The sequence below is a fragment of the Chanodichthys erythropterus genome, chromosome 15, assembly GCF_024489055.1.
Source record: "Chanodichthys erythropterus isolate Z2021 chromosome 15, ASM2448905v1, whole genome shotgun sequence".
In the NCBI taxonomy this organism is placed as follows: domain Eukaryota; kingdom Metazoa; phylum Chordata; class Actinopteri; order Cypriniformes; family Xenocyprididae; genus Chanodichthys; species Chanodichthys erythropterus.
In genome coordinates this window covers 11152261-11163355 of record NC_090235.1, presented here as the reverse complement: position 1 = coordinate 11163355, position 11095 = coordinate 11152261, and the positions used below count along the sequence as shown (strand labels likewise).

Sequence of the window (11095 nt, the reverse complement as noted above, 5' to 3'; positions counted from 1 at the left end):
TCTAATCAGCCAAAAATACTCAAATAAAGTTTATAAATAGTATAAATTTATTTTATTTTAAATGAAATGTTTATTTGTAATTAGTTACTTAGTTTTAACTTTTAGCATTTAATCTACTTTCCTATTCCCTTTCCTTGTCCTTGAAGTGTTGCTTTAATTCTGATTAAAAATATTTTAGAAAATGTTACTCAGATCAGTCAAATAGGAACTTTATGTAAATTTATTTTAAAGCTGCGGTCTGCAAGTTTTGACTCTTTGTTGCCATCTCTGTTTGAAACCTGGAAGTGTAGTTATTTGTGGAATTATCATTTTTACGTTAGTTGTGCCTCAACGCTGATGAATCTAATGTTTGCTGTCAATCACTACATTGTGTGTATACTGTACTTCGGAATCACATCTGCATCTTGGAACCTGCATCCCCTGGAAAATGTCATGTGAAAAAGTAAGTAACAAATCTGCCACTTTTGTTCTAACCAACTAAGAAAAAAAGCATTACTGTAAATCGCGCTTCCAATGGTAATTAAATCTAACGATCACTTAGCTCGGATCACGTCAAACCGTGCAAATTATTATTATTGTTATACTTTGTCCTCAAGTTGTTAATGTTAACATCAGCATTGCCTGACTGTGTCTGTGTGTATTTAGTAAGTATTAGCGTTACTTGGAGATTTTAATTTCTGTAGTCCGAAGTCTTTTGCTTTTGACTACAGTTGAATCTCCAGTTGTCACTGATGATTTTCATTTGGACCTTTCTGACAATACCATCAAAATGATACGTTTAATTATTGCAGCTGCTGTGAGAAAAGGTTATAAATGATTCACCTCACATGCGATATAGCCTACTAGCTGGGACTTGTCCTTATGTAAACAGACGTGAAAAAAGGAGACATGCTCGAATTTCTCGCCGAAACCCACCAGTACCACCCGGATTTTAAAACATTAAGCTTACCGTTGTTAATCAGGCTATGGTAAGGAGATTGTTTTGAACACTGGCTAGGTTATGTTCTTGTTCTTGCTCAATATTACTAAATTGATTTTAGGTAATTTTTAAAGGTGCCCTAGAACTTTTTTTTTTTAAAGATGTAATATAAGTCTAAGGTGTCCACTGAATGTGTCTCTGAAGTTTCAGCTCAATACCCCATAGATTTTTTTTTTATTCATTTTTTAACTGCCTATTTTGGGGCATAATTAGAAATGAGCCGATTCAGGGTGTGTGGCCCTTTAAATCCCGTGCTCCACGCCCCAAGAGCTTGCACTTGCCTTAAACAACATATAAAAAGTTCACACAGCAAATATAACCCTCAAAATGGATCTTTACAAAGTGTTCGTCATGCAGCATGTCTAATCACGTAAGTACAGTGTTTATTTTGATGTTTACATTTGATTCTGAATGAATTTGAGGCTGTGCTCCGTGGCTAACGGCTAATGCTACACTGTTGGAGAGATTTATAAAGAATGAATTGTTTATGAATTATACAGACTGCAAGTGTTTAAAAATGAAAATAGCGACGGCTCTTGTCTCCGTGAATACAGTAAGAAACGATGGTAAGTTTAACCACATTTAACAGTACAATAGCAACATGCTAACAAAACATTTAGAAAGACAATTTACAAATATCACTAAAAATATCATGTTATCATGGATCATGTCAGTTATTATTGCTCCATCTGCCATTTTTTGCTATTGTCCTTGCTTGCTTACCTAGTCTGTTGATTCATCTGTGCACAGATCCAGACGTCCTGCCCTTGTGTAATGCCTTAATTTCATCCAGACGTTAATACTGGCTGCCCTTGTGTGCCCCTCAATCATGGGCTGGCATATGCAAATATTGGGGCGTACACCCTGACTGTTACGTAACAGTCGATGTTATGTTGAGTTTCACCTGATCTTCTGAGGTCTTTTAAACAAATGAGATTTATATAAGAAGGAGGAAACAATGGAGTTTGAGACTCACTGTATGTCATTTCCATGTACTGAACTCTTGTTATTTAACTATGCCAAGATAAATTCAATTTTTGAATCTAGGGCACTTTAAGCAAAAAAAAGTAATGGACTACAGACTTAAATTGAGTGATTATTTATTTTTAATTATTTATTTAGTGCTAAGGAGATTTGGTGAATGTTTTTATGCCATGTGATTTCTTTAATATTATTTGCATCAATTTACATATGCTCTGTTTTGGTTTTCACTTTCATTGTGATTCAGTTCCTGTTTTGCCTGCCTTGTTTCCTTTGTTTATTCTTTGTTATGTCCCTCTGACTCTTGTTACTATGGTGATTTGGCAGTGAAAGTGAAAGTATTTTTTATTTATTTATTTTTTGGGTGGATCTCGCTCTGCTTTTGTTTTGTCCAGTGGAAAGTTAATAGGTCTGCACAATTTCAGGCTTCGTTTCAGATCTTGTCAGTGTCTTCTTTCTGTGTGGATTGCTCTGAAGAATTTGGTAAGAAAGATACAGACTATTTGACTCTATACAGACTTATCTTTCAAATGTTTATAGAAATTTTAAAAACGTTTTACAGGAATATATTTCTTGTTGTAAAATGAAATGGTTGGGACGTTTTGGGCTATCCTAATACAACATTTAGCGTGAGGCAGCAAAATAAAAAAGTAGTATACATTTATTTATATCCTGTAAAGTCTCCTTCAGTGCTGTAATGTAAAATCCATTTTAGAAGGTTTTTTTTTTTTTTTTTAAAGCAATCATATGTAACATTGAATGTGCCTGATGAATTAATTCAGCTTTACATTTATGAGTAATTATTGTGTTCTTATTGACTGTACTTCAAACTTTGGTCTGTTCTCGAGGGGGTGGGTTAGTGGGTTACTGTTTTAAAATGGACTTTCCTTTCTCGCTGTCAAATGGTTTCTACAAAGACTTTCTCTGCTTTTGAAGTTCTGTTACTAAGACTTGAGTGGAAGGTCCCCATCTTGATAGCAATGATCTATCGCCCTCCTCATCTTGTTAAAGATATTGTCCTTGAATTCATGGAATTTTTATTAGTTGGTGAGTTTAATCTTCATGTATGCTGCCTGTCAGATTATCGAAGGAGTTTTAAACCGGAAATGGTGGATGAAATATCCTACTCACATATATGGCCATACTTTGGACCTTGTGCTTACCCATGGGTTTTTTGTCTCTGAGCTTTCTATGACTCGTTGTTATTGGACCATAAGCCAATTGTTTTTACTTTGTCTCTCCCTGAATTAACCTTTTCATTTGCTGAAGCTCAAACATGGTCTCGCTACTATTTATCCCACTTTAACTCTGATTTTAATGTGCTAGTATTTAATAATCTGATTCTTAACCCATTTCCCCCCCTCTTATTTGGTAATCTTAATTTACTGACAGTCTCTTGATCAAGGTTTAAACACAAAGGAGATAGAGCATTTTCGGTTGTGGAATAGTTTGCCTGTCCATCTTAGAGCAAGTCTTTCTTTGTCAGTTTTTAAATCTCTTCTTATAACTCATTTGTTTTCCTTAGTCTTTAATAAATGTTAATTTCCTTGTTATGTTTTATATTTTTAATAAACTTAAACTCAAACTTAAGGCTTTTTTTTACAACAGTGAATTCCAAGTTGGTGAAGGAAACAACAGCTCATCTTGTGCTCTGAAACATAAAGGTGAGGCTGAAAAAATGTAAGAGGGCCTGTATAACACTTTACAGTTTAGTTTTCAAACCACACCTATTTTTTTGCATTTAGGATCTCTGTCTTGTGATCTCTATGTTTACATTGCATAAGCACAATTCCCCCGAAAATGTGCAGGTCATTTTTACAAAACTTAAAATAAGTGTAAAACTATATTGAACATCTAAAAGTATGGTTTAATGAATCATGTTGACAGGATGTATATGGAGAAATGCTAAGATACATGGGAAATTATGCAGCAAATTAAAACTTTTTATAGTTGATGGCCCATTTGAGCTTCCGACAGATTAAATGGGCTTTAAGTTTCATCTAAAATGGACCAACCAGTGTTGCCAGATTGGAAATGTCCAATTATCGTATTTGGAAGAAAATTATCATACACAACTTTTTAGTATAGGTAAATGAAATAAATAAATAACTAATGTGACATGATGAGTCAAACGTACAGTATACAGCTATTTATCTATAGACCAACAACTTTTTGTACATGAACTGCAAATTACCACAATACATAAATAATTAGGCATACCTTAGTAGGAAATAACTGACCTAAGCGCCGTGGCAGGAACGTTAACTTGAGCTCGTGAGAGAGAGTCATTCTCCACGATGATTGGTCGAGAAGACATAACATGAGATGTGCCTAACAAAGTTCACATTCTCCTTACAATCATGACGTAGAGGATCCACACAGCTAGATCAATGAGCCAATTATAACGACCATCATTTGAAGTGTCACAAAATACTGAAATTATGGTACATTATGGGATTTTTTTCATTATTGATCGTACAGAGGTCAGCATTATCGTACAAATACAATAATTATTGTATGTCTGGCAACACTGGGGCCAACACACATAAAGGCACTTCTGACTTCTTAAAGTTGTTTTAAGGAACATATTTTTTTTAAGCAAGTTTTTTATAACACTATTGAAATTGACTATTCTTTTCTAGATGGATTTTATTGAAGAATATGATGTGATATCTCTGGAGGAGCTGGAGGATATTAAAGAATCCATATCTACTCAGGATCTTCCATCAGCAATACACACAATCAAAGAATACCTCAAAAAGCAAGATCTTGTAGAACTTAACATTGGTGTGACAGGAGAGTCAGGTTCTGGAAAGTCCACGTTTGTCAATGCATTCAGGGGTTTAGGGGATGAAGAAGAGGGCTCTGCTAAAACCGGCCCAGTAGAAACCACTATGGAGCCTCAAGATTACCTTCACCCTAAATACAAAAATGTAAAAGTGTGGGATCTTCCTGGCATTGGAACACCAAACTTCAAAGCTGATGAGTATCTTGATCTGGTTGAGTTTGACCGCTATGATTTTTTCATCATCATTGCTTCGGATCGGTTCAGAGAATGCCACACTCAGCTGGCCAAAGAGATCATGAGAATGGGAAAAAAGTTTTATTTTGTTCGCTCAAAGATTGACACAAGCATTGATGCTGAGAAGAGAAAGAAGAGCTTTGACCAGGAAAAAACACTGGATATAATCCGAGAGGATTGTGAAAATGGTTAGTTATTCAGTTTATGACAATGATTTGAACAAAAAAAAGATAAAGATGTATATATATATATATAAACTTATTTATGCCCTTTCTTGTTTCTGTCTAGGTCTGAAAAAGATCAGGATAGAGGATCCTGTCGTGTTCCTGATCTCTAACTTTGAGCTCGGAAAATATGATTTAAATCTGCTGCAGGAGAGGATGGAGAAAGAGCTTCCACAGCATAAAAGACATGTGTTGATATTGGCTTTGCCAAACATTACACTGGAGATTAATGAGAAAAAGAAGAAAGCTCTAGAAGCAAATATTGGAAAAGTAGCCTTGCTGTCTGCTTTGGTGGCTACAGTTCCTCTCCCCGGTCTTTCATATGCTGTGGATTTAGTTATTCTCAAAAAAGAGATTGAAACGTACTACAATATTTTTGGTCTGGATGATCCATCCTTACAGAAGCTCTGTGATAAATCAGGGAAGACCATTGAGGAAATGAAGAGTCGGATGAAGTCACCTCTGCGTTTTGGTATAGACAAAGCTTCAATATTTTCTTTACTGGGTGCTGCATCCGTGTTTGTGGCTGAAAATGCAGTTGAGTATGTTGCTAGCCTCATACCCCTTCTTGGCACTGTGGTGGCAGGAGGAATGTCATATATGACGGTCTCAAGAATGCTGAAAAGAGCTCTGAATGACATAGCAGAAGACGCCAGAGATGTGCTAATTTCTTCAGTGGGAACTGCTGTGTAAACGTGATCGAACGTCCCAGAATAGAAATTTAGATGTAGCCGATGCTTTTATTGATGCTTTATTACATCTGTTGCCATTTCTACACTTACGATGCATCACATTAGAAAAATGATCACTTTGGAGTTTCTGTCATTAATTACTCACCCTCATGTCTTCCCACACCCATAAGACCTTCATTCATCTTCAGGACACAAATTAAGATAGTTTTGACAATCCAAGAGGTTTCTGATCCCCAAGAGAAAGCAACACAAGTACCACATTCAAGGTCCAGAAAAGTAGTAAAGACATTGTTGAAATAGTCAACGTGACTACAGTGATTGAACCATAATGTTATAAAGCAACAAGAATATTTCATGTGCGCAAAAACAAAACAAAAATAACGTCTTTATTCAAAAAATTCTTCTCTTCCCCGTCAGTCTCCTATGCTGTTTATGTTGTATAGACGGTGCAGTGCTTCCAAGTTCTAGATCAGAATACCAACTCATATTTTAAAATGGTAATAATATTTCACAATATTACCGTTTAAAAATTAAAAGTGCTTGCTGTTTAACTGCCTCGTGTTATTTCTGTTAGAAACTGCAGTGATATGTACATATTGGTATATACGTTTGTAAATGAGTAGTTTTATAAGTTTTATATTTCTCCATGTTTTTTAATTTGATTATGCTGTTCACAGTGCTTGATTGTAGTTCCTTCACTTAAACTGTTACAGTCTTGTGCCTGTCTTTTTGTCCTCTTTTCACAAACTTCAAAGTTTGCAGTGTTGTGATTCACCTTGTGGTTGATTGGCTTGGTTCAGTCTTCTTTAAAGAAGACTATTTTAAAAATGAAAAAAAAAAAAAAAAAATACTGAAAAAAAAAAAAAATACTGAAAAAACAAAGCAAAAAATAAAAACAGCGTCGCTGGGCATTGTTGCACTCTATACTAAACAAGAATGGACCAAGAACCTGCTGACACATCCAATGGAATAAAGTCAGTTTCTCTTTACTCAAATTAAAGGTCACTAGATAGTAAAAAACAAATATTTAATGATGAAATTGTCTGGCTTTAATGATAATTAAACATCTATTGCCATATCTTTACAGAAAAGTTCATTCAATTTATGCAGAGGATTGAGATTACACAAAATCTGCTTAAAACATGAGTTTGAGTTTATTACATTTTGACCACATTGTTTGTCAAAATATAACCACATAAGAACTTACATACCCTTATTTCAAAACTACTGGATAGCATCTGTAAAACAAGTACACATTGCTGAATTGTCAGACACAGAACACATTCACTTTTCCTGAACAATTTCATTTTCTCTCAGTGATGTAGAGTCTACATTAATAACAGAGTCTAAATTATGAGAGGAATCTCCTCTTTAATCACACTTAAAAAACATCTGGTGTCATTTTAAAAAGAATGAGCTGTTACTTGTACAAATAGATTAGCAACATTAAATACAATATTAAACCACTGATTTAATAAAGTAAACTACAGTAATATTCATTACAATCACATTGTTTTTATTTTTATATTTTCACATTGTTCAGAGTGATTTAAATGCAAAAGTCCTCAGTTTCTAAATCCATCATGACTGAATAGCATAAGTTGTTTGAATTATGATTAACCAACTCCTTAGAGTCCTTTATATTTAAATTCTTCCTAATTAATTAAAAAAAAAAAAAAAAAAAAAATCACTCAGTCAGATTTCGAGCTGCATAAATGGCTGTGTTTTACAGCTCTCATAATAGTAAACACAATAGATATGGTTTGGAGAAAACAATGGACAATTCGTTATATTGAGGGAATGTACATGTATATTATGATGCTGTCAAACGCTTTGTCAAATGATCAAACCTTAATACTAATTTTAGCAATTTTCCTTCTTAGATGAAATCAATCTATGGAAACAAATTCCAGCTTTTGTTTTATCTGAATGTCTTGTGAATGTATTATTTGTGATGCAGGCAGCTCTGGACAACACTTTTGCTTATGGTTCTTAAGATGAGATATTTGATTGAAATTTTTCCCACATGAAGAGCACTGATACGGCTTACTTCCAGTATGAACTCTCTCATGTTTTTTCAGGTTTCCAGACTGAGCAAAACACTTTCTACAGTATGAGCACTTGTACGGTTTCTCGCCAGTATGGACTCTCTCATGTTCTGTCAAGATTTGTGGGTAAAAGAAACGCTTTCCACAGTATGAACACTCGTATGGTCTCTCTCCGGTATGAACTTTCTGATGTGAATTTAAGGCACTGGATGAAGTGTAGCTCTTCCCACAATAAGAGCATACATAAGGTCTCACACCAGTATGTACACGCTCGTGCTTTTTTAATAAGTGTGGTTCTAAAAAACTCATTTCACAAAAAAAACAAGCGTACGGTTTCACACCAGCATGAACTTTAAGGTGCGCTTTTAAATGCACTGCCAAAACAAATGTTTTATCACACTGATTACAGCTGAACAACCTCACTCCAGTGTGAGTGTGCAGGTGTTTTTGGAGAGTGCTTTTGAATCCAAAACTCTTTCCGCACTGAGTGCATGTGAACGGTTTTTCTCCCGTGTGAATTCTCATGTGTGCATTTAGTTGATTTTTATATATGAAACTGTTTCCACACTCAGTGCAGGTGAACAGCTTTTCTCCAGTGTGAAATCTCATGTGTTTAATTAGGTTTTCTTTACGAATGAAAGTCTTTCCACACTGAGTGCATGTGAGCAGAGTTTCGCCAGTGTGAATTCTCTCGTGTCTCTTAAGGTCTGGTTTGTAAGTGAAACTCTTTCCACACTGAGTGCATGTAAACGGTTTTACTCCAGTGTGAATTATCAGGTGTCTGTTTAGGGCTGGTTTACATGTGTAACTCTTTCCACACTCAGAGCAGGTGAATGATTCTTGGATTACAGATTTTGCAGCTTGATCCTCTTCAGTCTTTAAAACGACTGCATTTCCATCTTCATTTTTGAAATAAGGAGGTTTGTTTCCATTCCCTTCCATCAAGTCTGAAATCAACATTTTAAATACACAAATGTGAAAAGTATTTTAGATGTCAGTTATCATCATAAAATTCCTCAGCAGTCATTAAAAGAATGAAGGAAAACACCAACCTGTTTGTTCCTCTGTCTCTTCATCTTTAATTCTGCAGATTTCTTCCTCAAACTCCATCCTTACAATAGTATGTCAGTAGTTGATCTTGATCACCAGAATTACAATCACTCTCAATTATCCAGTTGCAAATATTTTGCTCAAATAGACGTTTAGAAACAATTTAACAGAGTTTTGACTAATTTCAACAGCTAACTTGTGAAAACACAAAGCATTGTATTCACAAACCCAGTCAATAACGAGCTTGTTTGGCGAGCGTAATTTTGTTCATTTCTGAGTGATTCACTAAATGAATTGACTCGTTAGTCGTTTAGATTACGATTTTTCCTAATAAATAATAAAATTTACACTCACATTCTGAAGAAAAAAAAACAGGATTTAGAGCAGAATGAACGGCCGTGTGCCACTCATGTTTATTTTCTCTTCCCTCCCTCGCTTCTCTTCGTCTCCTAGGACCGGATGTACGTCATTGTTTACGTTGCACGAACGCCCTCTGTTGGCAGTATCTTTACCAATCGGGTTCTCCCTGTAAATCGAGTCTAAATAAACTATCAGTTAATGATTATTCTAAGTGCATTCGAACGATATTAATTTATAATACCTTACTATATAGTGCAGAATAGAACTGTTAATTAATAAATAATACCCTAATTAAGTTACATTAATTAGTTTTATTCATAACTAAAATATTTGGACATTTAACACTTAATTTAACGCAATTACATTGAAGATAATTGTGAATACATTTAGGGTAAGTGAAAATGCATGTATAAACTAAGCTATCAGGCTAATTGGGTATCTGTAAGCTATGCTGGTACATAAACTAACAAATCCAGACATTAATGGTCTTTATAATGTAGCTAAAAATGCTTGATTTTGTAGGAAGAGAGTACCTATTAAAAGTAATTTGAGCCAATTTGATCGCTTGGGGTCCTGATTATGGATTTCTACGGGGGACTTGATTTGTCACCACCATATTATATTAACTAACCTACATAGATTAGTAGATATATCTGTTACATTTTTTTGATATTATACACAGGGGTGACTAAGCTATTTTTTTCTCAAATAATTATGTACAAATATACACATATAGCATCAGTATTAAAAATGGTATGCAGCCATGTTAATGCAGAACTCCAAATCATATTTGTATATGAATTGTGCTATACTTACATTGAGCACCTTGGTATCCCCTTAGACATGATAAAAATGAGTTTACCAACATTTAATTGTAAATACTTTATTAACACATTTTGTAATTTGTATTCCAAAACATTACAATATTGTATGTACCTGTAAGCATGAACACAGACTGATATTACCCATAAATTACATCTGAAATGCCTGTTTATATATAAATTGAGGGGGAAAAAATATCTGATTGGAGTTTTCAGTTGTTGTTTTTTTTAATGGAACACCATGATTTCATATGCAGTTAATGCGGTCATAAAATAGAAAGGAACTAAACTTGCATAACTTATTTCTCAGTCTTAAAGTATTTTGAGAATTTATTGATTTTAATGCAAATGCATTTTTTTCTCAGTGCATCATTTAAAATTCAAGCAATGCTTTTTATGAATCCGTAGACTAGATAACCGACTGAAACTCTCCTCACATGAGGAGCACTGGTGCGGCTTCTCTCTAGTGTGAATCTTCTCATGACCATGTAACTGTATGAAACTCTTTCCACAGTGTGAGCACTGAAACGGTTTCTCTCCAGTATGAACTGTCTGATGTCTTTTTAATTCACCGGATGTAATCGAAGGTCACTGAGTGCATGTAAACGGTCTTGAAGTGTGAATTTTCATGTGCAAATTTAAGTTTGTTTTTTGAAGAAAACTCTTTCCACAATAAGTGCATATAAACGGCTTCTCTCTCTAGTGTGAATTTTCTTGTGACATCTAAGGTTTGATAACCTTTTGTAACTCTTTCCACATTGATCGCATGTAAACACTCTTTCGTCAGTGTGAACCTTTGAATTTGGTTTGTTAACGAAACACTTTCCACATTGAGTGTATGTGGTCAGATTTTCGCCAGTGTGAATTCTCATTCTGTTCTGTTAATTTTTTTTCTCTGTGTAACTCTTTCCACACTCA

General features: G+C 34.6%; 2 protein-coding genes across 3 annotated transcripts; one reads left to right on the top strand and one right to left on the bottom strand.

Moving 5' to 3' along the window:
* The first annotated feature begins 2330 nt into the window (after positions 1–2330).
* On the top strand, positions 2331–6711 carry LOC137037624 (interferon-inducible GTPase 5-like). Of its 2 annotated transcripts, none has more exons than XM_067411758.1 (4): positions 2331–2443; positions 3569–3640; positions 4603–5170; positions 5271–6711. In XM_067411758.1, the coding sequence occupies exons 3-4, from the start codon at positions 4603–4605 to the stop codon at positions 5897–5899; spliced, it is 1197 nt and encodes a 398-aa protein (XP_067267859.1). In that variant the 5' UTR covers positions 2331–2443; positions 3569–3640; the 3' UTR covers positions 5900–6711. The 2 variants fall into 2 exon arrangements, with proteins under 2 accessions (XP_067267859.1, XP_067267858.1); XM_067411757.1 differs by having other exon boundaries at positions 3569–3624; positions 5271–6709.
* A 237-nt stretch (positions 6712–6948) lies between these two features.
* On the bottom strand, positions 6949–9422 carry LOC137002223 (gastrula zinc finger protein XlCGF57.1-like). Its single transcript, XM_067361747.1, has 2 exons — positions 8999–9422; positions 6949–8893 (listed from the first exon to the last, which is right to left on the bottom strand). The coding sequence occupies exons 1-2, from the start codon at positions 9054–9056 to the stop codon at positions 7788–7790; spliced, it is 1164 nt and encodes a 387-aa protein (XP_067217848.1). The 5' UTR covers positions 9057–9422; the 3' UTR covers positions 6949–7787.
* Between the last annotated feature and the right edge of the window lie 1673 nt (positions 9423–11095).